This window comes from Mycteria americana, chromosome 4, assembly GCF_035582795.1.
Source record: "Mycteria americana isolate JAX WOST 10 ecotype Jacksonville Zoo and Gardens chromosome 4, USCA_MyAme_1.0, whole genome shotgun sequence".
NCBI lineage: Eukaryota > Metazoa > Chordata > Aves > Ciconiiformes > Ciconiidae > Mycteria > Mycteria americana.
In genome coordinates this window covers 89,507,684-89,534,427 of record NC_134368.1, presented here as the reverse complement: position 1 = coordinate 89,534,427, position 26,744 = coordinate 89,507,684, and the positions used below count along the sequence as shown (strand labels likewise).

The 26,744-nt window shown below is 43.4% G+C and overlaps 1 protein-coding gene across 1 annotated transcript in view; it reads left to right on the top strand.

Moving 5' to 3' along the window:
• The window catches only part of FRAS1 (Fraser extracellular matrix complex subunit 1), a 119,509-nt gene that overhangs the window by 25,469 nt on the left and 67,296 nt on the right, over window positions 1-26,744 (top strand). The window contains exons 15-22 of the mRNA XM_075500525.1: window positions 10-144; window positions 7,881-8,024; window positions 9,784-9,924; window positions 10,352-10,492; window positions 11,397-11,570; window positions 14,160-14,300; window positions 16,361-16,504; window positions 23,810-23,962. Coding sequence (XP_075356640.1) covers window positions 10-144; window positions 7,881-8,024; window positions 9,784-9,924; window positions 10,352-10,492; window positions 11,397-11,570; window positions 14,160-14,300; window positions 16,361-16,504; window positions 23,810-23,962 — 1,173 coding nt within the window. The remainder of the gene's footprint in view (window positions 1-9; window positions 145-7,880; window positions 8,025-9,783; window positions 9,925-10,351; window positions 10,493-11,396; window positions 11,571-14,159; window positions 14,301-16,360; window positions 16,505-23,809; window positions 23,963-26,744) is intronic.

Below are 26,744 nucleotides of genomic sequence, written 5' to 3'. Positions count from 1 at the left end.
TTTTGGAAGCCTGCAATGAAACATGCTCAGCCTGTACCAATGGATTTGAGTGCTCCTCGTGCCAGACGTCCCTGCTAATGAAGAACGGGCAGTGTGTGACTTCGTGTGGGGAGGGATACTTTCAGGATCAGCTCCTCTGCACAGGTAACTCAAAGCGAAAAATGACTGCAATACTTTGTGATAGCAAAACAGCAGACAAAAGCTGTACCCGAGCTATTAGATATACCCTCTGTTGAGGGATCTGCTGTTGACATAGGCGTTAATGTTCACCCTAGAGTAAAGGAAGGAGTGAACAGAGGAGCTAAGTCATACAGTGTAAAATTGATTACTGGTTGGGGAAATATTAATTAAAATTCCTCAGCAGATCAGTTCTGTTGGTCTAAAACTCTCTGCTTTTGAACACTGTGTTTTTTCACCACTATCCTCTTTCAATTCAGAATTTTCTTTTGGAAATGTGACTGTGGTTTTTGGGGTGTTAAGGGTACAGAGCAGGATATATGCACTAATTTTACTAAGGATATAGCACCTTGAGCCATGCCTGGCAATCTGATCCATGGGGGTTTTCTTTCAGTTCAGCGCATACTAACTGCAGCTGCTAATGCCAGACCTTTCAGGAGACAGTACTTTGAGGTGCGTAGAAAATTGCTTGGAGGGATGGGGGATTGATAGAACTCAGAAAAGCGCACAGAGAATACATTTTCGAAAATTTTTTTTCTTTGTTTTGCCATTCATTTGTTTCATATGGTGCCCTGTTCCTGAAAGTTGATTGGACTAACTGTTCTCAGGAAGCATATTTACAAAGGAAATTAGTAATTCTATAAAACACTGAGATGTGTCTAAATCCTGTATGGTAGTGATTGGAAAGACTGAGAATAAGATTGTGAAGTTACAGTGTTCTCTTTGATGGAAGTATGATAGTGCTTTTATGAGCCTCCCCTGCTCCTTTGAAATATTTGTACTTTTCCCAAACTGTAAGGCAGCTGCTTTTTCACCACGACAGTTTAATTGTTTTCTCTAAAGTTAACACTTTTCTCCTGTTGATATTGACCTTTTTAGAAGGCTTCTAATTATTTCTGTGGCTCTAATTCAGCAAAGGGGTGGAGCACATGCTGAACTTCTTGAGCCATCACTTTAATTTCTTTGGAATTAGCCCTCCTGCTTAAATACAGGCTTAGGGCTTTTGGCAGATTTCAGGGGAAAGCACTTTAGATTCTAAGTCCAGCTTCCTTTTCTGAAGTGGTTTGCCTTGAAGAGCTGACCATTTGTTTCAAGTTTTGAAAGTCTGAAAAACCTCTGTCCTCCAGCAGTGACTATAGACTAGGGCCCCATTGTGCATGTATAAATAGAAAAGAGACACCCAGTCCAAAAGAATTTATAGACTTAAGTATCAAATAATCTTCTACTTAATTTGATTTTATTTTACCATTTCCTTTCCACCTGCTCCTAGTCTTTTAGTTGGCAGTGCCCATGTACTGCTGAAGCAGTAGGGAAAGGCTGATGTTTCATTTTATTACTGGTTTGTAGATTACTGATTGTACATTCCATCCAAATTTGCAGTCACGCATGCTTATAGCTGAAAGTTGCTGGGAAAATTTGTTCCTCTTTCCTCAAGGGAATTAAACCAATTTGCTTTAGTTCTGCCTGGCTGCATTTTCTGCATAAAGTCAAACCAGTGGAGAAAGTCTTAAATTTCAGATACAGTCCGTAATTCATTGCCATTCACTCTTTCTTTGTATCCTCTTTATTTTTACAAATCTCTAATCTGGTTGTCTGGATGAGCCTTAGACTGTTCAGAAATATTTTTCTCATAGTGGTTTTAACATCTGCAATAAGCGTGTTCCAAAATCACAAAAAGGGTGAACTAGGCTGTGTTAATTGCTATAGTTCCAGTAAACTCCCTCGTGTGGAATTCGCTCTGGAGATAAAAAAGACCCATAAGACCAGGTTTCCTATTGTTGGAACACTGTTGTCTGCGTTGTAACAAAGCACAATCTTTCCTTTTGTTCATGTTTTATAACATCTGGTCTAATTGAATCTCTTTCGTATTTCGGAATACAGTTGTTTGATCTCTGCCCTATTTTAATCTTACACCAGGGTTGTTTCCTGTCCCCATCCTTCCACCTGCTTCTGTAAAGTATTAAAACCATTAAAATAAAGTAAAGTTGAGAATAAAAGGTGATAGGTTCAGTTATGTAGCAGTGTATTTAAAGATCATGGATCAGTTTGTATCAGGCTTAGAGCAGAATGCTAGATGAAGTCTTCCTTGTCAGAAAGAGGCTGTGGAAACAGTTAAGAAACCCCCCATAAAAAGCAAAGCAAAGAGAAGCAAAAATAAAAGATGGCTTCCTGGTAGAACAGAAGGGCTCAAAGGACTTGCAGTGTTCAGTGCTCTCACTGCATTTTTCTAACTTAATTATTTATGTTTTCAAGATATTCAGAAGCGTAGGCAGAACTCAAGTGTTTCTGCTTTGATCTCCCAAAATGCGAATGTTGAAAGGCGTAACTTGACACTAACAGACCCAGCTCGCTCTGTAGCAAAGCACTTGGGTTTTTGTTAATGACCTGTTGTTTTTCTCTGCCATATCCTGGCTGCGGAGGCTTACCTTGAGAATAAATGACTGAACATGACTAAGCTGAGCTTGCCCAGCTCACCGTGAGGAGGGCAGGTTAGAGGTGGTTGGTAGTACCATGCAGCACAGAGCGGTTGAACTTCTCTGTGCGTTCCCAAAGCCAAGCAGTGACTTCTTACTGTGTTCTTGCTGGGATGCCATTTGCATTAGCCCTCCTGCTGTTGTCACACCTGGGAATGTTATACCTGCACTGATGCAGATAAGAGACAGTTTGGTGAGTGGATCTTTAATTGATTCTCTGACTTCTGGTCAGTCATGAAAGAACAGAAACATCACTTTGCAGGACCTCTCATCTTCTAAAAGCCTGGGCTTGTGTCACTTCTGTGTGACTGCTACATTACACTCCTGCAACTCCTGAGTAACAGAGCAGAGAAAAAGACCTGAGAAAAAGACTCAGGAGCCACTGGAGTGCTCTTGCTTCAACCAAGAAGCGAGACCCTGGAAGTTTTGTCTGTTTAACATTGATTTTCTGGAAAGAACGTTACTGCAGCTCAATGAATACCATTGTGTCAGCTGAGGCAGAGCAATCACACCCTATTGCAAATGGAAGGCCAACTATATTCTTTTGAACATCTTTCCTGCAGCAGCCGTGTCTGGTTAAGCTGCAGGGTCTTGCGTGTAAGTCCAATATCCACACTGAAGGGAGGAGGCAATGCAAAACAGCCCCTACAAATCTGAACTGAAAATAGCCAGGAAGGGTGAAAACAGTTTCCTGGCGATGCAGTCACTTCTGTTGATTTATTTTCACACAGCCACTTAGTTGCTGTAGTTAAAGATGTTTTAGCTGACCGTGGCTCATTGAATGCTTCCATTTTTTCCCCTGCTTTTTCAGTGGAGTTGGTGACTGGCTGTTTGGGCGAGGAGCAGCTGTTGAGTCTGGCAGTGATCCAGTGCTGAAAGAGCCAAAGCTTCTGCAGGCAGGCTGTGCGTGTGTATAAACACAGGGCAGGAATGGGTTGGGGCTGCTGTCCCATCCGCATGAACCCAAGTCCTACATGTTGGGGGTCCACTGCTTACAACTCCCGCTGCGGTCGTACCATCTGATGGCAAACAGAGTGGAGATATTGGCTGGGATTTAGTAGCTGCTGGACTTGTGACAAAAAAGTCCTCAAGATATGTGAAAATAAATTGCCTGGTGCCTGTCGCTGCAAGCACGAGAAGTGAAGGATTGTATCTGTAGGAGCATGAATCAGGCTGTGCGTGTTTGTCGTCTAGAGACTGGCAGCTGATAACTCCTGCAGGCACTTGCCACCTCGCATACGGAAATAGCTGTGTCAGAGGAGTCCGTGGAGCCTGTTCCTGGGGAGGGCTTGCATAGCAGAGCTAGTGTTTGGAGCAATGCATCAGAGCTGAGTCTCTTGCTGCATTTTTTTTGTTGGCCCACCTGAGGAAATGGTTACTGATCTTGTACTTTGTCGTTTGCACTGCTTCCAAATGCTAAATGTGGCTGTCTTGCTAAAAATTGGGTTGCATTATTTCTCCTTTCCTTCCTTTCTTCCAAACTTTGCCACTTAGATCCCCTCCCTTTCTGTCCCTTCCTGTCTCAAAGAAGCCATTTGGGCCTGGCCTCTGTCTAGTAGCTTTGAGTCCAGAGGATCTGTTTCATATCAGTTGGCCAAATCCACTGCAGCTTCTCAGAAGGTCCAATCACCTCTGGTAGGTTGTACTTCATCTTTACTTTTCTCACTGTAGCCTTTCCATAGCTGAGATACCACAGAAGTCATCCCTCATCTAGGAGGACATGCGATTTTAACACAACAGCTGCCTCACTAGAAGACTTGAAAGCTGCTGTGATACGCAGGAGTGGATTTGCAGGATCTTTGCCAAGGGCCAGTGAGAGCCGACTGGGAACTGGAGAGAGGGAGTGAAGTAAGATCTTAAACTCCTCCAGCCTGCAGACTGTGTTGGTTTGTATCATTACCTGGCTTGAGTCTAGACATTAGAGGTTTCCCCACCAGAAGTATGACACTGGGAGTGCTCTTAGCCCACCTTGTCTAAAACACCCTTCCTTCTTGTCTCACTCCCTTTCTTCGTGGCTGTGTTTAGAGTAATATTTGTGGTGAGTTTCTTTTGGCAGTAGAAAACAGAGGGGTGGGCTGGGCCAGCCCGTCTGCTGCTCCATTAGCCCTACAGCCATGTGTCCGTAGGAGGGCTTAAGAGAGCCAGAGCCAGAAGGGAAGGCGAGCTGGGAGGGAGGGTTGTTTGCACTGCAGTTAGCTGTGGGCAAGGACAGTGGTGGTGGTGACAAAAGCCCAGCAGAGCAGCCGTGCACAGGCTGTGCAGAGAGGCAATACTGCTGGGCACCATCTCCAGAGAAGAGTCTGGGATGTAGGTCCAGCCATGCCAAAGACCTTTCCAGCCTGGGTGTTGTTTATGGTAGACTTACATCCAGCAAAACGTGTGGTGCTGGCGGGAGGCGAAGACATTATTTTGGCCTATGCAGAGGGACAGCTTGAGGCAGCTGCTTGAGAGATGAGACTGAGCTGAGGATGTGCTTGGGAGCACTTGGTCTAGTGCAGGCAGCAAACGGTGCACGGTGGGAGCCAAAGCACATTTGCCCAGCTGACCTGGCTTTCATCAAAAGTGTGTTTTTAATACAGCTGTATGCAAGGCTGCCTGTTTAAAAACAAGAGTCTGGAGGCCAGGCTGCCAGAAGAGAAAAGTGTCTCTTGGAAAGGAGCAGCATCTCCGGAGAGGACTTGAGAACTTTGCAAATAACTGGGTATGTTCAGACCTGTCAACATATTGAGGCAGGTTAACAGCGAGGGGGTCAAGCTGTGCAGTGGGAAGTCTATAATTAGAGGATCCCGAGTCCTGGTGTCCACTTTTTTAAAAAGATGTTGAAAGTCAGAGTGAGCTCAGAGAGGAGCAAAACACTCACGGCTGGAAGGTGAAGTGAGGACATTTCAGTACTTAAGAATTTACAGCATGAACTCATACTCTGCAGTTAACTTTCGAGCGTAGATGTGCCATGAGAATCATCCAAGCTGGAATGAGATGCAGCTTTTTATCAGCAAGGGAAATTATCAACTGGAGCAGAAAAGCGTGCACAATCTTTACCTTGGGATGGGATGTTTGGTATTTATTGTGTTGTGATTCAGCCACAATTAGGTGCGCTTTATAGTGGCGACGGCACTTGCTGTAGGAGTCGGGGGGAAGATCCTTTTGGGTGCAGGATGCTCAGCGTCCTTATGAAACACTCCTCACGTAGGAGCGTTCAGGAACTAGAAGAGCCACAGTGTTCTGGAGAGGTCAGCAATAAAGTGGGGGAAAAAAAGGTGCAGGAAGGTGAGAAGGGGGAAAGCAAACATCTAGTTACAAGGCAATAGAAGAAGATGAGAAGAGGGAAAATAAACAAAGGTAGAAGGGTGGAGAAGGAACATCTGGAAGGTCAAAGGACTATGTGGTGGGCATGAACTCAAATGTCCCATGTCTTGGCCCCCTAAAAATCCCCCTTTCTAACCCCATGCATGTCACGTCACATCTCTATGTTTCAGTTCCCTACATATGAGACGGAGATGATAAGAATTCCCTGCCTTGGGGAGTGGTGAGATCCACTAAGATGGGGTGTTTATCTTCTGCTGTGCAGTGTGATATATAAGCACAAACAGAGGTGCTCCACCTCATTAATTAAAAAACCCAAGAGCAACTATGGCCTGAAGCAGACAGAAGAAGCATAGAAACCATGCAAAACAGGAGTGAGATGGGAGTGGTGGTGATCACTGGTTTGCTGTAAATGTACTTACGGCTACCTGGATTGCAAACGCTTTCACTCTCACCTGTTATTGGGGAGAGGATTAATTGTCTCTCACTTAGGGAGTTTATTTTGGCAGGAAGGTGTTTGCTTTTGTCACTGTTCCGTATGTAAACGTGCTCTTAGTTATGTGGATGAGCTGCTGCTGCTGCGTCCACTGGTTCCTGCGTTACACTGAGACTACTCGCAGATGAGTTTTCTTGGGTGGGTGCAACTTCAGACATGTTTGCGGATACAGGGCAAATGTCAAAAAGTTCTGTTTTCTCCCACCTGCCGTGGTCTGGGAGCACAAGCGTGTACCTGCCTTATTGTGAAATAGTAAATTTAAGAACGTCTTTGGAACATATTTGGGTGTAATTGAGAAAAAAATCTAATAGCTAAAGGAACTGTAATTTGCAGTTCCTGCAAGCGCTGGTAGCACAGGATTTAACATGAGTCTGCGTCACAGATTTCATCGACAGTAACCACAGTGGGCTGAATTTCCCCCACAGCTGAACTTGTACAGTTTCGAATAAGGTGGCTTGTTCAACAGCTGTTTTGGGAGGCAGAATTGATCTCCATACAGGTATTAGTTTAATTGTAAGATGTCATCATGCTCGAGGATCACTCTGTTCTGCCTATGCGTTCCTGTACCCAGATGCCACAGAGAGGACAGTTATACTGGCTGCATTGCAGGAATGTGATATACTTCAGGAATATCTGAAAAATTACTGTGTCCCAACCATGATACATGGCTCACCCAGACAGAAAAGTAGCTGGTATCTCAGCTCAGTGAGGGAATGCCCCTTTTCTTCTGCTGGCAATGTCGAGGAAAAGATATGCAGTGCCTGCTGGGCCTGGGACCCACTGCCCACTTTTCCCCAGGAATTACTCAGTCTGAGCATGTGAGGATTTCTGCCCTGCCCGACCAGATCGGCCAACAGCCAGAAGTCAGTTCCTTCTGCGCTGGTGCAGAGTCCTGGAAGGGCAGAAGGAGTTGTTTCTAGAAGTAAGCTGTCTTGGTTTTAATTTTGCAGGATCTTGATTGCAGCCCTGCAGTCTAATTCTTGTGTTTGTACATGGAGCTGGGTTAATGTCAGTAGTCACTGCAAGGATCTGATTGCAGGTCTGTTTTTTAAGTAGCATGTGATGGGATCTCTCTCCGTTTCCCTTTGTGCTTGTACAGCCCCTAACACCGGGATGAACAGGACTTAATGGAGTTACCAACACTCCTCCTAGTCTGATTACAGCTATAGAAACTGCTCTGATGTATACTGCGCATCAATGTTGCACGTACAAAATGAAGCTGTAAATTGTACCCCTGAGATGACTGGGATGAAAGATACTAACCTAAGAAGAGCAGTGGGTTTTTGTTTTCTTTTCCTTTTCTGAGGCAGGGAATGCCTGTGAATTTAAGGAACAAAACTGCAAAAGAAGTGAATTACTGCAAACTCTTCATTTTAAAGGGATGATTGGAAGTTGATTCTTTGTTAATCCTGCACCTTTCTTTCCTGCAGCTTGTCACGAGTCCTGTTCCTCATGCTGGGGTGCTGCTGAGAACAATTGTTTGTCCTGCAAAGACACATCACGCGTGCTAAAAGCAGGGCTCTGCGTGGCCAGCTGTGGGCAGGGATTTTACACAAAGGATGGAGTCTGCAGCGGTAAATACCTGTTTTCTTCTCCAATTGCAAGAAGTTTGAGAAATGTTCTGCAAAAAAGGAATCAATATTTCATTTAGCCGTGCAGCAGTTGTGATTTTATTGATGTCTAAGAAGCCAAATGCACCTTGTGCATACATATCGCATGAGGAAAGCTACTGTTTGTTTGTAAGATTATTAATTCATTTAAGCTAATCAGATGCTGAAAGGTTTAAGGTTTTTTCCCTCACTGAACAGCATGAAAGCCTAACTGAGTTGTTTCTGAGGGCTTGACAAATCCATTTGTCTGCAGAAAGAAAAATGGCCTTTGCCAGCAGGTTTCTGTAAATTTGATTATAATTCAGCATCACAGTAACTAATACCTGCACAACAGATGAGACCTGGGAGCTGGGAAGGTTTGCTGAGAAAAGGGGAAGAGATGGCTGGAGGGAATTAAAAGACCTAAGTCAAACAGATCATGAAGAGGAAAAATATCTCAAATAAAGAAAGAATCTAAAATTCACCACAACCATTCAGGTCAAGTCTGGGTTTCTGCTGGCAGCCACCTCCAACTGCTTTGAAGGACTGACCAGCATAGTCAGTAGAAATGACACAGGGGTTGTCTGTCTTCATGCAGGTCTGTCTGAGCCACAGGTAGCTAGAGAGACCTTAAAACCTGGAGCGTGTTGACAAAATCATTGCTATTCTGGCCGCTTCTGGATGAATTTCACTTTGACCAGGTTCCCCTTCAGTTTGGTTGATATCTGTACCAGTAAATTTTACTCACCTGTATTTTGAAGTGTGCAGGCTTGAAATCTTACATCTGTAGCTGAAAATCATTTAAGCTTAAAAGGAAATTTAACTTTGATGCAGCTTGGCCGTAATTTTTATTTTTACTGCCAGTGATTTCTCAAAACTGCATAGCTGTTCCTCACAGCCTCCAGAATTCACACCTTTCATCATCTACCAAAACCATGCATTTCGATACCCAACTGGAGAGGTGTAAGCTCTTTGAAAGGGACGCTGTCTGACTGGTGAAAAGAAACAAAAATTGGTTAAGTAAAATGCTTGGCCCTCCTGAATATACAGCAGCAGTAGTGCTACTGACTTAGGGAAGCCAGAGTTTCATAGTGCTCTTAGACAACAGGTTAGTTAACTTCAGAACTGACTGCCTGGGAGAATATAGACCACAGGAAATGATAAGAAACATTATCATGCTTGATTTTAGATGCATTTTCACACTTAAAGCTTTGACTTGAAGAAGAGAGTGAGGGTGGGAAATTACAATTTTTTCAATCAACTTTTCCTCCATCTTTTACTTCCTGAACAGTCTGATAACTGATGCTTGTTGTACAAAGATACGTAAAGATTTATGAGATGGTTTTCATACATGAAATTGTTCAGAATGGTGCTCCCTCTTCACAGACTGTTTGTGAACAGGAAAAACATACTACGTTAGCTGGAGGGGGTTGTGTCGGGAGCGGAGGGAGTGCTGGTGCAGACCCATTTCTGGTATTTGTACTTACTCAGAGTCCTAGATGGGATACAGGTCAGTGAATACCTGTCTGCACTCACACGTCTACCTCTGTGAATGTCACTACTTATTCCAGGGAAGTGTGAAAGGTTACTGGTGCTGGAGAGGAATGTTTAAAGATGCCTTTCTGACAAGGAAAGGACAAGGCATGGTGTGGCTTACTTTATTTTATCTATGAGGCCAGGTTGATGGCTCTGTTGTTCTTTGCATATTGAGTCCCTTTCATTCATGAGCTGTCCTCTTTGGCAGCTTGTGACCAGTTCTGTGAAACATGCTATTCAGACCAACCCGAGTGTTTGACCTGTGCTTCAGAGAAGTTGTTACATGATGGGAAATGCATTTCAGAGTGCCCGGACGGATATTTCCCAAATAGCAGTGGAAGATGCAGAGGTAAGAGGCATATTTGCATGACCTTTTCTAAGGCTCTCAAGGCACCCTACACATGTTGCCTTCTTTTCCCCGGGTGTTTACCTGTGGGAAGGGAATGTTAAGAGCACAGAAGCGTGAGTGGGAACAGGAATTTGATTTTTTTGTTTTCTTTGGTTCACTTGTGATAGATTGTTTTAAATAACCTCTTTGCCTTGTGAAGCATATTAAGACACGCTGAGATATGTATTCAAAACACTGTGTGAGTGAGAGTTATTACTGTTAGTAGTTATTAATACACATGCACTTCTGCTCTCATTAGTTCACACAGCTGAATCTCGTGCCAGCTGGGAGTTTTCATTGTTGGCTGGAGGAGGCTGTAGTCAGCAACACGGTTCTCAAGGAGAAAAAATGGAATATTTCAATTCTGTGTGCTCTGTTTCTTTATCAGCTTGTCATGATTCGTGCTCCACATGTGAGGGACCCCTGGCCACTCATTGCACCTCCTGTTCCTTTCCTCTGGCATTGCACCGGGGCCAGTGCCTGCATGGCTGTGGAGAGGGTTTTTACCAGGATCACGACATCTGCAAGGGTAAGCTATGTGTTTGGAGTAAGTTCCCCAGCTGCTGTAAACCAGCGTGTCTATATTAGCTTTTGTCGGGCTGTGCTTGGACTACCCAGCTACGATGCTGATCCTTTATTCTATGCTGAACTGGTCAATGAGTAATTCCTGTGTTTGCCTGCTGATTGTTTTCTACTTTGAGAAAAAGCAAATTTTCTCAAATACTTTCTGCGTTCACACCCTCAGGATTTAGTGATCTTGGGGACTTCTTTTTTTCTCTATGCTGTTGAAATAAATGTACATTGCTTCCAAGTTTTTCTTGACACTGGTTAAGAGGTGGATGAAATTCTACACACACCTAGTAGATTTGCTAAGACTGCGGTCATTTTTGCAGCAATGGAAAACCTGAAAATGCGGAAGATGAATTTATGCTTCCTGTGAGCCCTTCAGACTGTCATTTCTTGCTATCTCTCCTAGTGAAATTGCGTTCACCGTTGCAGTTCCAGAAATTAAAGGAAAATTGACTGCCTGTGGCACAGTACCGCAGTTTTTTCCCAACATTATTTGTTCATCTTTATTCAAGAAAAGAGCCGTTATTTTGGGGTGGGGGAAAGATGTCAAAGTATTTTTCTAAAATCCCTATTCCATTATAGAAAATACAGCACCCCATCTGTTTATGGAACAGATTTCTTAGCTTGTGAGTTGCTGTACAGTGTACGCTCTTTGCTAGCTCTTTGAGTATCAGACTGTCCAGAGCAATACAAAACTGGAAAGAGGGATGAACAAGAGGACCCAAACCTGTTGTTTTCCCCCGTTTCTGTCTCATGTTCATGACCAGATGCCCAGGTTTGCACGGTTGTTGGGCCTTGTCCACCTCTCTGAGAAAGCTGTCCTCAGAGCTGTGGCTCTGACTGCTCTCTTGACCTGCGAACAGGTTGCCACCCATCCTGCCGCACCTGCATCGGCCCGGGAGCCTCTCATTGCCTGCAGTGCAGGGCACCAGAGGACGTACTGCAGCCCCACCAGCCCATGGAAGGAGCTGTACATGGCCTTTGCCTCTCTCACTGCCAAGTCCGGTTTTACGTGGATAGCGCAGGAGTCTGCAAACGTGAGTAGGGGATGGGAACAGCTGCTCAAAGCCTTCAGCACAGGGCTGCACTGGATTTTAGGTGTTCAGGGTGATCTTGTACAATGTTTGATTCTTACGTGCTTTGAGTTCCTGTGTTTGCCTTGTGACAGTCATGAATGTTTAAACTCAGTAACTTTCAGAATGGCATATACTAGCACTTTTGAGGGAAAATACACTCTACATATAATTTGTGACTAAAGGATTCAGGTACTTTCTTTGAAAATGATTGTGTTCAAGTCTGCAAAGCTTAGCTTAGCTTTCTTTTCATTGAAGTTGAGTATGTGATTTTTACCACTGACTTATTTTGAAGCAGGATCAATCCTTAAATCGTTTTCAGAAAAGACTGAGCTGTCTCCTTATTAGCCCTTGGAGCAGGTCAAGACATCCCAGAGCAGTCTTTTCTTTTGAGGAAGCTCTTCTGATACACGGCCCCGCAGCACACGTGCCACCACTGCTCCTGAAATACCAAGTAGGAAGCATTTCCATGAAGACTAGAGTTTGGAAAAGAGGCTAACGTGCCGTACATTGAGGATATATGTGGCTTCCCACCGCTTTGAGAGAAAACGGTTGTGGGCTTCAGCGAAGAATGTTTACTGGGTGGATCAGCAAGCCAGTCTGGCTGGCTGTACAGAGCTTGTGCCAGCCGGTGTGGATATCTGTACAACAAACATACTGCAGGAGCTTGAAAATAATGCAGACAGAAGCAGGCTGAGAAGTTAGACTGTGAACGTCTTGTGCCAACACAACCCACCCTGAGCCTAAGGAGAAACGATACTTTCAGAAATGGCAATGATTTCCCTGTGTGGAAAGACCAGTCGTAGAGACGGTGACTCTACAGCACTTAAGTAATAGTAATAACAGTAGCAACAATGCTACTGATGGCTGTTTCTTCCTGTTCAAAGAACATTTTCTAGAGGTGGACATAATTTAAAATCCATTTATTTTGATTTTATGTCTTCATCTCAACTTGATGGAAAGAGGCTGTACAAGCTCTTTTTTTTTTGCCTTAGGGGATCTTAAAAAAGGAAGAAGTGGCATTTTTTTGGGTGGAATGTTTCTGTCTTTAACAGTGACTTACATAGACCATAACGCATACAGTTCTTTGGACTGGTTCCTGAAGGCATTAGTGTAGAGCCTGCAATCCACGCAGTGGCCGTTCCTTGGCAAGTAATGGGTTTTCTTGGCTGAGTCCAGGTTATGGTATAGAAACTGAGTGAAGAAATCCATATACCACTGCCTCAAATGGGTGAACAGACCTGTACAAACAGGCCTGAGCAGAGTTCGGTGACAGTGCTGAATTATGTCATTGGGCAAGAATGCCGGCACAGCCCTTCATGTTTTTAGCTCTGCCGTATTAGTAATGGCATTAGAATAGTAGTTTGATTTATTGCAGAAGGGTGTGAAGATTCAAGATTTCAAACTTTGAGCTACCCCTGTAAAATACTCAGGCAAAGTTTGTAGATGCACCTTTTTGAAAAAGTAAACCCACAACAGATGTGTACCATGCCTATATTACCTGTGCAGAACAGAAGCGCATTCATATGTAGGTTAAAAAGCTGGTTTTGAAGGTTTTACCTGTGTGGTTGTGACTTTCTCACCAAACCACAGAAATACCTCTCTATATATTTTTCTCATGCGTGAGATCTCCCTGATGAAACTGTAAGAAATTTCTTTCTGATAAGACTTCAGTCCCTTGAGCCAAAGATAGTCCTGGACACATTGCATTTGTGATGAGGATCTCTGACTTCTCTCTCTGGAAGACAGCTGAGTGTACTTGTATAAATCATTTTATTTCATTTCATGTCTTCTCTCCAGCTGTGTGTCTGTGTTGTCTCCCTAGAGGGCAGGAAGTCTCTCTTTGTGTTCAATGGAGACCCACACAGTGGAACCTGTGGCCTTGAGTCACTGCTCTAATAAATACTAGGTTTTTAACTAATGAGTTTATATATTTATTTAATCAGATTACTTAGTTTAAGATGGCTTGTTATAGGGTCAGTACGAGTAAAGGTGAAGAAGTCTAACTTTTTAACTGCACTCTTTTCATTCTTGCTGAATCATCCTTGTAATGAGCGTTCCCTTCACCAGCTGTAAAGTCAGATGGCCAGCCCACCTCTATGTATATTTGCTCTTACTGCTCCAGAATGGCTGATGATAACCATGCACTGATGCTGGGTAGAAAATCCTTCCTGGAGTAACTGTAGGGTGATAGCGAAAGGTGATTTCAGAATCTGGTAAGTTTGCAGAACCCCAGAGCTCTTATAGGGAGGAGAACGGTATTACACAGCATTGCGCATCTCAGCTTTCCGTTTCAGTAATGAATTGTGTGGGTGCAAAGAAAGATTAAATATGCAGCTGTCTGTGGTTGCTCCTTATCTTCAAGAAGTGTGCTACACAGCCTTTGTACTCCTGCCCTTTCTACCTTTCACAAGCAGAGAATTCTGTAAAGGAAATACCTTCTTGTTGTCACTGGGGAGAAAGCAATCTAGCCATGCTCTAGGGCAGTAACAACCAAGATAAGCTAGAACTAATTTGGCTCTCTCTGTCTTCTTGTTTATCCCTTCTCTGCAGAGTGCCACTCCTCCTGCGCAGGCTGCACGGGGAACGCTTCTCAGGACTGTACGGCTTGTCTGTCTTCCCACGTCCTGCTCGAGGGCAGATGCCTCTCTGAGTGCCCAGAGGGGCTGTTCAGCCACGAAGATCGCTGCTACTGTGAGTGCATAGTGCAGGCACCTGCAGCTTATACTGCTGAATTTCATTGCATGCACATTTTGTAATGCGTTCCTCAATGTAATTAGAGATGCTGTCAGATTTATATGAGGCTATTTAAGTATTTTCAGGGGAGAATAGGATAGTCCAATTTCAGGAAATGGAATCTCCTCCTAATGGGAGAGAGGCGTACACATTGAATCATAAATTATAATCAGTTTTGCTCCTCTGGACTGTTTCCCTGAAGATATTTTGCGTTTCATTTCAGTAGGCTTGGATGATGTTCTTAGCCAGCGTGCTGTGGCAGAAGAGGTCTTTACTGGACAACACTGAAGCACAGGCTGCTTTTATTAGGCTAGATAAGCATATTGTCCACATGAATTAGCTTTATTTTTAATCCACTGACAGCTATAGGTCTGTGTTTAGAAGGAGGGAATTCTACAGATACAGGAGAAAAGCCATTACATCTATGAATATGCCTGATCAGTAGTGGGGACAGCACTATTTATTTGTGTCTCAGCCTTGCCCACCAGTCAGCAAGTGACCTTCCTTCAGCTTGTTTGATCTCATCTAAGCAGATGACTGTGACTACTGATATTCTGAGTGACTGCAACGATTAAATTCTGTTTGCCACTTGCAGAAAATGGTGGCCTTTGGGGTATGCCATTCATTATGAGCTGCTGAGTACAAGGGGTGCAGAAATGCAGGCCTTTGAAATCTGATTCGTCCTTTCAAGGTCATCTGAAAGTTGTGTGTTGTTTTATAATAGATTCATTGGGTCAGACATCCATGTATCTGTTCTGGCAGTAGGAGAAATTTACTGGTCGCTTCCCTGGGGGGCCTCAAGTTTAGCGAGAGAAACCTCTTCTAAAGTCCATTGCTCTATTTATTCAATTTATTCATCCAAGGAACAACTCTATAAATACATTTATTTGGCAGGCTGTTGTAAAGATTCATCAATTTTGGAGCTGTGCACTGCCACCTTAGAGCTGAGGTAACTGCTGAATGCTGCATTATGCAGTTTCAGGCTTATGTAAATGTCTTGGAAACAAAATTTCAGTGTCAGGAAAGTGGCATCTTTCTGTACGCTGCCAGCTTAGATCTCCTGCAGTTTTTGAACAGTGAAGCTCAGTTAATATAGGTGTGTCTAGAAAAGTGATTCTTCCTTTTGAAGAGTGGATTCATGGGCATGATTTCTGAGAAGCTGAGGAGGTGGTGGGGCATGATCCGTTAGGTCTTAAACACTGGAGCCTTATGCTGTGGCAGCTGCGAAACGCCCAGCTTCCGTGGGGGGAGTGAGCAATTGTATGTAGCCTGGGGGAGTCCTCAGGTGGGAGATTTTTGAAGTTGTGTGCTTTTATTGATAGAAGAGCTTTAAAAGTAGTTTTTAAGAATTTTTTACAGGTCATTAGCCATAGTATTTCTGTCTCCCTCAGATCTGTAGCATGGAAATCATGGAAACAGGGCATCTGTCTTTAAAGGTGGAAGGATACAAAAGCAGTCTGAGTGAAATATTTTTGAGCAATCTTAACCACCTTCTCTGCAATCTTTTTGTTGATCTTTTAGCAGACAGAATAGCTAATGAGCTGGCATGGCATTCAGGTTTTATGGGCTTCAGTTTGGGAGGGCTTTGTGCAGAAATCATTCCTGGATTTTCCACTTGTGAATATAAAGTCATGCCAATAAGATGTTCATACAATCCCAAGATGTTTAATTTATCTCCCCTGTGCATCCCACTTTCTTTCTTATGTGCACAAGCATATGCTGGAGGGAGGAATAAAAGGGCCAATCTATATTTTATATTTTGTATAGATCTATACCTTGATTAATGCAGAGAACAAATCACGGTTTCAAATTGACAACTCATTGCTCATCTTGTTTATTGAAAATGAGGATGTAAGAGCCTTCCAAACCACAACTCTGCAGTTACTGGTGCTCTTAGATAATTTTATGTCCATGTTTTGTAGGAGTAAATGATTATTATAGGGGCTGGCTTTCTGGGGAGGGGAGACTGTAAGGTGGACTATACCAAGAGCATAACAAGTGTTGATTTTCTCATCCAGCCTGTCATCCATCCTGCAAGACATGCCGTGGCCCTTCCAATTTGGACTGCTTAACCTGCCACCCCCATGCGACTCTAGCTAGTGGAAAGTGCAGGACTAGCTGCAAGGAAGAGCAGTATCTCAACCTGGTGGGATATTGTGTGGGTAAGTAAGAGGAGATGGTGTGGGTCATACCGTGTGATGATCTTTCTGTGGCATTAACCAGCTACTTGAGCACACACCATGAAGAAATCAAAATGCCTGTTATGAGTAAAATGTCACACAGATGAAAATACCATGAGGAAACTCTCCAGTGTGCGTAGTGTATAGGAAAGCCGCTTGCCACTCACGCTACACATATCTTCACTAGAGCTGCGTGAAGTCAATTGCAAATTGTGTAAGGCAGGTAGTAGGGAGAGGGAGACAAGGCTCTCCTTTGCCAGGCTTGATGCTGCTCGGTTTGGCGTGAAGACTTGAGATCACATGTATGGACCAGTACGTCTGGGAATTCATACCATTCATATACTTATTAATATCATAATGAGCATGCTCTTAACAATAGGATGGGCTGCAGCTCTGCTGTGTTGAGTGGCGATGTGCTCACCTTTGCCAGGCCAAGCGCTTATCTGTGTCTAGCTCCAGGCTGGGCTTTACAGCATACTGCCTGTCACTGTAGAGCCAAGCCTGGGGGACCCAGGGCCAGGAAAGCTGCTTAGGTCCTGCACAGAGCTTCAGTAAAGTGAGTTAAGGAGACGTTTGTGATTCAGAGAAGCAGTTTATGGGGCCCTAAAGAAAAATTGGCACAGCTAGCATTGCTGTGTGCATTTTTGGGAGGTAATAGGATTTCTATATAGGGGTTATACTTTGTGGGTGCTCGGTGCCTGCACTTAAGCCTATCATCAGAAGCCACTGATTGCATTTATCTGTTTAAAAAGAAAAATCACTTTTAATCCATCACGCAGACATCTATAACCATATCCTGGGAACTGCTCCAACAATTTCTGAGCTTTATCAAGCCATTTTTTTCTTTATCAAAAGAAGATACAGTGTGTGAGGCTTAATCTAGGCTGAATGGTTCCAAATGAGATAAGGAATCCTAAGAAAAGAGAAAAATGCATTAGACGTAATAAATATATCCATTGAGAGGCTATTGTTCTCAATTTAATATAGATGATTCACCTTCACAGAGACTTCTTTTTGTTTACATATATGTGTTGGGTTTCTTTTTATGAAAGACTTGGTTTTCTTGCTCTCCACAGTTTAATTTTATGAACCATTTCTTCATCTTCCTTTTAAACAAGTTATTGTTTTGTCTGCAGAGACAAAGAGAGGGGGGAAACAAAGTATCTGAGGAGTAGGAAAATATCCTAAAAGTATTGTACAGCTTCTTAGGTATACAAGAAATCAGGTTGGGGAATCAAGATGTTTCATACAGTTAAATAATTACAATATGGAAATAATTCAGCATTTCAATGTAAAGAGCTGTCTCTGCCCTGTAAAATTTCAGGGGCTACAATGATACTTATTAATGTCCTGTCACGTCATAGCTGTACGCACTTTATTTCTGCCACCTTATTTTCCCATTACTTTGCATTATGCTTCCTATGAAAAAAGGCCTGTGGAAATGTGGTCTTCCAGCTGTAAATTTCATTGGAAAAACTTAGTACCATTTATTATACACCAGGATTCTTTCTGAGGGGGGTTTACTCCACTGCTTGCTGCATGCTATGTGCTTTAATTATCCCTTTTAGACTGCTGTTATCTGTAAGTTTGGTGAGGTGTTACAGAGCAATAAGTGTGCTCCCCAAAGCCCAGGTGATTAGATAGACATCACAGTGCCTGGCAATAATAGGAGCAGAAATTGGAAACAATGGACTCGCTCAGGCAATGTGGAGGGCAAGGTTTGACCTCCAGATGTGCTACGCTGACAGTGATGAATCATCTGCAAAGAACCTTCCTGGGCTTTCTGGGCTCCAAAGCAATTGCAGTCTGGTGATGCATCCTTTCCTTGCAAACTAACAAGCTTTATTTCGAAGCCGTGTAGGTTGTGAATGGGGTCCACTGTTCGGACACTTGTCTTCTCAGAGTAGAAACATGTTTTCAAGGCTTGGTTTACAGTGCCTGGCATCACTGAGTGTCAGTAGTGTTTGGATCTGTGCCCCCAAAACAGGAGGGAAGACTTTCTGGGTGCAACATAGTAAGAACATAAGGAGATGCCTTTCCTTTCCTCCTCCCACCTCTGACCTTAGTCTTGCTGTGTGACTCACTTGTGTCAGTCCTGCCTTTGAGAGGTCAGTACAGATCTTCCTTGTAACATAGGAACCCTTAATGTTCACGTGGTCTTTGCACATAGATGTATTGATGTTTCTTTGTCTAACTGAAGTTTTGAGAATCCTTGTGGAGTAACATAGTTATTTGTTGTCTTTTAAAAAAAGTTGTGCTTTGGTTTCGGATCTGCTGTCTGAAGTGTGTTGCTCTTTGTGCCAAATTTATGTCTGATGTTTAAGCAAAGGATGTGTGTTGCCAGTTCTGCTACAGATAAAGAGCTCCACGTCCAGGTTGTTAAATTTCACTCATTCTTCTCATTCAGCACTGATTGAAATGCTAAATTTGCCCTTGCAAGTTATTAATTACTAGTTAAAGAGCAGCTGTCCCATAAAAGAGAACAGTAAAACCCCTGACACTTGCATAATATATGATTTGCATCAGAATCTAACAAAGCTTTTCCTTTTGCTTCCCAAAGCAATATTTTTTTACAATTACCTTCCTATTTATCTCAAATTCCCGACCCTCCAGGCAGAACTGTGTTACAACTTATAGGGACTGCTGTGCATTATAGTCACCTGTCATACTTTATTGGACCTGCAGGGGAAAATCTTTCATACAGGATGCAGAAAACCAACTGTCACTTGAAACCATTGCCTGTGAATTAATGTTGTTGTCGTACATGTTACCTGCATGAGGACTGGAACATTTGCCTTGTAAATAGAAAAAAAGGATGTTGTTTTCAGCAGTTTATCAAACAAACATTTCAAATGTAAGCAGAAGAAAGACAAAATGGCCTCAAATTTCAAAAGATCAATGAGTTTCTAAGCTCTGATTTGGGCACACTAAACTTGTGTCAATCTTCCCTGAGAATGCTCAATTTATGAGGTTTATTTTATAGCTAAAGTGTACGGACAGGAATGTGGTCTTGGCTTCAGCAGTCTCCTGTTGAGTCTCAGGTCTTCTGTGGTTTTTGTTTTCCCAGTTTGAAAACACTCTTTGATTTCTCTCTCCCTCTTATCCGAGACAACTTCAGCTTCAGGAAACATTGCAGTCACCAGTCTAAAATCTAGCACCGTCGCTAAAACTGTTGTCCTGCTCTTACTTTTCTGATTTGAATAAATCATATGCCTGTCTTGAGGCTGCCTCATTGATCTTTTCCTGACTCAGTGGAAGGGCAATTAGAAAAATGCAGAGGGACTGTGCAGTGGCCGAAGAAAGGAGTTCACAGACTGAGCTCTACTGGATGCTCAGCTGAGGTGTGAAAGGATGCAAAGGACTACCTACCAGAATTAGTAGCAAGGGCAGCTGGCGTGAAATGAAAATCAAAACACCCACTGATACAGGATCCCCCAAGGTCCTATCTTAACTTCCAACTGCATCTTCCCTGAAAGGGAACTCCCAATCCCCATGTTCAGCTGCTCAGGCCCTTGCTTTCTTAGGCTGTGTGCAGTTGCGAAAATATTCCAAGATAAACCAGAAGAGCTCACTCAGGAGGATGCCTGTAACAAGCCTTTCTGCCTTGCTCTTAAAATTCCAGAAGGGACACTCTGACAACAAGAAATACATTCAGCTCCTTGTAAAATTAATGAGCTGTTGCCGTACTCTTAGAGAGACATTGATATCACAGAGAGCTGGAGTTTCTCTCAGCAGAGCAAGAGGGAAACTGGGGGCTTTGCTCCACTTAGTCACTGGCGTGCAACCTCCTACAGAAATTAACAGCTGAGCTGCCAGAGGAGGAAAATGGAAGATCATTTCCCTACTTTGATCTGGGCTCATTTGTGCTAGGGACCATCCAGCTGGATTTTCCCACCTTACACTGCCTAGAGAAGCTCCCACCCTTTTCAGAAGATGCAGGTAGATCCCTGCAAACGTGGTTGTGCTTCACCAGGAGTTCACCTTGCTTGTTTGCGTGACAAATTCCCTTTTAGGTGTTTTAAAGGAGAGGAAAAAAAACCCTTCCAACAACCAAATCAAACCAAAAATCCTGGTCAGTGCTAGGTGTCCGTCTGAATCAACCATACTGATTTTCTTTCTGGATTTACTGTAAGGTGCCAGAGAACGTTTGCATGGTGACGTGCCTGTAAATTGCATGGTGTTTTAAGTACTGATTTAAAGTAGTACTTAAATACTTTAAAGTATTTTTAGTAAACAGTAAAAGTACAACAGTACTTTACTGTTGTAAACCTCATACCTTACCTTAGAGAGTAGTATGAAACTTGCACCAGGAAATTTTTTCTAAAGAGCCCTTAAGAGGGGAGGTGTATTTAAACAATACAAGTGGTTGATTGCTTAGCAAATGGTGGAACTGAGAGGTAGAAATGCCTCTGGTTTCCGTTATGAGCATTCACAAACACTTTAGAGATAATTTTGTCTCCCCCAACAGCCTTCTCCGTCTTGACAGGCAAGGGAACAGTATATCATACTTTCCATATAGGAAGGGCACTATTTTCTTTGTTTTCTTTGCTTGCTAAATTAGAGCCAGCTGAAGGGGTTGCAAGAAAAAGTTTTGTTTGGACAGTAGGAGGCAAGTCAGCGGCTTCAAAAACATGAGTAGGGAGGCGTTGGGACTACGAGCAAGGTGGTGACACGCTGCCCTGAAGAATCCAGTTTGGATACTGGAAGAAGTCTAAGGGAATTAAGTAACTGTTGCACTGACCTGCAAAAAACATGGGATGTGAAGCCTCCAAAATCCCAAAGCCTGCAGGGAGTAACTGGCCTGCTAGGTGAGCTGGAGTGGCTCGACAGGGAGAAGGCAGAAGCAGGAAACAAGTACGACTCTGCGGTATTATTGAGGAGCATAAAGAAAACACTCTGCTTCTGTTAGTCCTCGCTTCAAAGGGAGCCTGCTGTGAAAAATTTAAATAATCTTTTCCAAAACAAAGCACTCCAGTTCTTCTTTTACTCTCTCGCTAGATCCCCAATGTCCCTCAAATTCACCATGAGCGTCAGTTCTGGTTTTTTATTTGGTGTGGTGTGTTCTTTGATCTCCAGGCAAAGCAACAAGAGAGTGATGGTGCTGATTTATCCTAAAACAGTAGCTGAGAAAAAGAACTCTTTCAATACATAGGAGCAAACATAGAAGCTGTAAAGAGACAACTGTACTGCAACAGCACCTAGTTTTGTAGATACTTAGCTTTTTAAACGTTCATTTGGGAGAGTCTAGTTGTTGACAGTAGATACTGATTATTTGGGCACCCTTAGTTTTCTCTGTCTCATTTTTATGCTCTGTTTATGGAACCTATTGACCGTACACAGGTGTCTCTTTTGTTCTTGGTCACTGAAAAACTATTGCTGGGTTTGATTACTTATTACTTATTGCATCTGGCCAAACTCTCTATTACAGACCAGTGGCTCTAGCAAGAGATTAAACTGGAGGAGTATTATTTTAACAACAAGGGGAGAAGACATATTGCCAGGTAAACGTGGAAGCATGAGAAACTAATTGGATTTATGTTAATTTTATTGAATATAAGTGCATAAAACTCTTCACCCCACCCCCAGCCCTGCACATACAAATTACATATGGTGCTCAGGGCCTTTGGTAATATCGTAGTCCTTGCTCTCTATGGTGAGCTGTGTGTGATCCTTTCTGGCTTTAGTGAGGCTACAGATAGATGGCAGGTCTTTCCACTCTGATGTCAGCGCAGGTTTGAGATCTTTGGCTGTGAAGATTTATGGGACGATGCCTTGGGTATTGAGTTCTTCTCCTGTGCAGTCAGAAGCTGCAGTACGATAACCCCTGTAAGCTGTAACCCCTCTAAGGAGGTTTTGAGGTTTGTCACTGAGTTTGGGAGCATCACCTCATGTGCTGCTTTTCTTGTCTTACCACTGTCCTGACAGTGATGGACTGAGAACCTACAGGGCCACTATCTTAAGCATAATGTTCCTCCTTCCTCACCTTTACCTCTCCTCTGGCTGTTAATTTCCCATCTGCAAGGTTGGGAGTGTGGGGCAGAAACTAGATAGATTATATACCCTGTAAAGTCAGGAGGTGAAAGAGGTAGCTGCTTTAAGGACCTTGAATTCCTGGATGCAGTCAGAATTGCATTTATTTCTGAGCTGCATCTGTGCTTTTCCACCTGTGTTTGCTAAGAATCGTCTGTGTGTATCATATAGGAGAAGTCAGGCTAGGGTTAGATTCCAGTCGCTATTATGTTCTTGCAGGTATGGATACAGAATTCCCATGGAATTCTATGTGAGCCCGTCTTCAGCTTGTAAAATTAGATTGCCTGACAATCTGTAGTAATGCTGTCATGAGAGACAAAAGACAGCAAGTTGAACCTTCAGCAGAAATCTGACAAGAGGCCAGGTACTGAAATCAAGCCTCATTATTACATTTCTTTCAAGACAGTTGTCATTTCCTTTATAATTTTCTGACTTACCATAATGAGGATTAATTTGGCTTCCAGGTTGCCTTACACTGCGCTGTTGTGCATACAAAAGGCTTCTTGTAAAACCTTTTGAAGCACCTAAGTTCAGGCAGAGGTCAGGAGACACAAGCTTGTGTGCTGCTGGGGAAAAATGAAAAAAGGAAAAGGTTTTCAGGCGCTCTCGTGCAACTCTAAATGCCGCTCTTGGCTTGGCTTTTGAGGTCTGCAATGGCCTCTTCAGGGTATGGATGTCTCGTTGTGTGGGAAAATCTGAATAGTAAGAACTATGGGAGAAGGTCATACAGCTGTACAGGTTGTGCTCTTCATTTTTCAACGGTGGGAGCAGAGGGAGGTGAATGCCTACAGCTGCCAGTGTAGTTTGTTAAAGATAAACCTCTAGGTAGAAGCACCTAAAATCAGAGAAGGGTTTGAGAAAAGCAAGGAGCTTTGAACTGGCTTTGTACAAAGCTTTCCCAAGCTCACTTAAGGATGGGAAAGAGGATGCTTGAATGGGGCAGGAGAGATGCGGAAAATGTGGTTGCTGAGGAAAAGTGAAAACGTTGTGATGCTCAGGAAGAGCACAAGATGGGGATGAGGGCAGGAGGAAAGGAATGCTCCTTGAATGTGGTAATTTCTGGTCATATCTCTTGCAGACATCCAGCAGTGCAGTGTTCAGAACCTGATCTCAGCCGTTGTGTACCAGATAGCAGAATGGGGCTCCAAAAGTTACGTCCCTAATGTCTTCCTTGAGTTCTCAGCAGCGTGTTTCCCTTTAGCAGTTCCGTTTTGTCCATCTGCGATCACAGTATCTGTTATTCCCTGCTTCCTTTAGACTGCCATCCTTTGTGCCGTCAGTGTGTGGCCAACCTGCGGGACACCGGCAGCATCTGTCTGAAGTGCCAGAACGCCCGTCACTTGCTCCTGGGGGATCACTGCATTCCTGACTGTCCCGTGGGATACTACGCGGATAACGGTGCCTGCAAAAGTGAGTAGTGATGCCTCAAGTAGCTGCAAGGGACCGCCTGCATCCTTGCGAGATGTTCCGTGAAATGGTTCCTATTTGGTAGAGAAGCTTTGTCCAGCTGGCAGGACACTGCAGCGGGAGCTGGGGGTGTCCTGGCTAATAACTCCACCAGCTGGCTGGGAGCACTCTCTCCTTGCTGCCCGTAACCTGTGTCTGCTTTCAGACTGTCAGTTCTTTGAGGCAGGCAGTGCTGTATTGTCCTGAGCACACGCTGAGGCTACTGGGACCTAGCCCGCTGTTACAATACAATTAATAAATGTAATGAGTACGAGACAGCAGTATGCTTGTGAGGAGGAGGTGAAGGTGAGTTCTTCTCTTTCTCTCTGGTAAACCCCATCTCTCAAAGATGGTGGCATAGAGAATAGGATGACAGTGCACTATGTTCGATGTAGGGTAGCTACCCTGAGATCACTCCTAGGAAGAGATGGGCTTCTTAAGCACAATATAGGATAACTTCAAACAGAGACTTTTCATGTGCCCATCACCAAGTCTCCAATTTGTGTGGCACCAGCACAGTTCTGGGATGCCAACGCTTGAAAATACTTTCTGGATATGTTCTTTGAAGGACCGTGCAACTTCTGCTCACAGAAGACAGAACTCTTGTTGATAGCAACTTCTCAAGACATTTTGCAACCTAAGATGGAACATCATCCTAGCTAAGATCTCTTGTTGAGACTTGTCTTGCTACAGTAATCAAAAGGCGATCATTCATAGCAGCTTCTAAAACAAAAAGCCAATTTCATTCAGCCTTTTAGGTTGGCATGATAGATGCAGCGCTCCAGCTGCGTGGGTGAAGCTGCACTGATAGCACATTTTATTCTCTAGCCTTTTGTGCCTTCACCTATCCCTGGATCTCCTCCAGTTTTTGTTGTTGATGTGGTCTCATATTCTGATCATTGTCTGAGCTGCTTTATATTTCTTGGACTCTTAGAAGGAAGTAGGTTGCTTTTCTTGTCATGTGGCCGACAGACATGTTAAAGCCTAGTGAGTCTTAGACTGAGCAAAGGGTATTGCAGTTTATTTTAAGAGAAAGAAATCAAGACAAGAAATTCTCCACATTAGAATTAAGCTCTAGATGCTCCCTTTGCAGGAAGTGGCATTTCCTAATCCAGTCTAGCAACTGATGGTTAATGTTTCAAAGCTTCTCTCAAGCACTCCGGGAGCTGTGTGTTTATTTACCTGTTTTTGACAAATGAAATCTCAGAGACGTATGAAATATACTCTGTGTCATTTAATTGGAAAGACCCCTGAGAGAGAGATTTTGCCTTCCTGGAAATTTAAGCCTAGGGATAACATTTCTTCCCTTTGGTATAAAGGTTTCATTTAAAATAAGTTTTGCATTATTCAGACTGTGTCAAAGCTCATGTTACATTTTGTGCTAGCTTTTAAGATCTCCAGCACAGCATAATGCAGTCGCTTCTATGATTTCTTTGCCCACTTTCATCCATGATTAATTTGGCCTGATAGGTTTAATGATGTCATCAATCTTTAGGTAAAGGCCTATCAAGTAATAAAACAGACTAATAATTTTGTGAGTATGTACCCCCTTTGGAGAAATTAATAGGATACATTGGCCTCATCCACTGTGGTATTTTAAATCTCTTCAATCAGACTAAGAAGCACAAGAAGTGGGAGACAAAGGGATGGAAAGGAAACAGGGAAAGGAAACAAGAGGGGTGGCATAAAAATATATCTTCAAAAATGCAGGGAAAGAAAAAGATAGTAATGTACTTCCTTACGCAAGGCAGTCAGTGGGGTTGCTGGCTCTGAAGAATTGCGGAAGGATCTCGTAAGACTGAGTGTCTGGGCAGTAAAGCAAGGGATGGAAGTTTGGTGTAGGCAGATGTCATGATGCACACAGGGATAGCCAGTTATAACCTCACATACAGAATGCTTGCATACATGCATCCTTGCTGTGATCTTGAAGTAATGATCAATCAGCCTGTGAAAATGGCATCCCATTGTTCAGCAATGCTGAAAAGGCAAATTAAATGTTAGGGGCTAGTACAAAAGGAAAGAGGAATAGAGGAATTCATTCTGCCACTGTCTAAAGGAGCTGCGTGCTGTCAGCAGTTCTGCTCATCTCAAAAGGGAAGGGCAGCAGGACTGAATGTGGGGAACGAAGGGCTTCTGTACAGTGAGCAACCGAGTAGACCACAGTGCTTCAACCTGAAAAACAGGAGACATTAGGAGGGAGGAAATATGACAGAGGCCTACGAAGTCATGAGTGGAATGGAGAGAGGGCGCATAGAGATTGACTGTTCTCTGTCAGTGTTGCTTCTTGGAAAAAGTAGCAGCTGTGCAACTCCTGCCAAAGGGATGGATGTAAATCTTCAGGGAGGAGTGGAGCTGTCAGAAAAGCACTAGATGGTTCCTAAATAGACAAAGCGCATCAGGCTCAGGAGGATCTGACCTGAAACTAGTTGAGAGAAAGCATGAGAGGGAGGTACTGATACATGCTTGCCCTTTTTTTACTCTTTTCTGATAGACAGGTCTTGGCCAGATCCTGTAGGGTTGTTCTTAAGGAGAAGGGAAGGTTGAAGAGAAGAGAATGGACAAAAAAAGAGAGAAAGGAGAGGAGGGGAGAGAGCTAGTGTGCATGGCACACAGAGCACAAATAAAGCCATTTAATCCATCTGTCACAAGGTGGGTTAGTAGTCTTTCTGCTCCTGAGCGCTGTGCACCAGTAAGGGCTTAGACTTAGTAGGAACTTTTGGTACTCGATATCACCATGCTCAGTCTC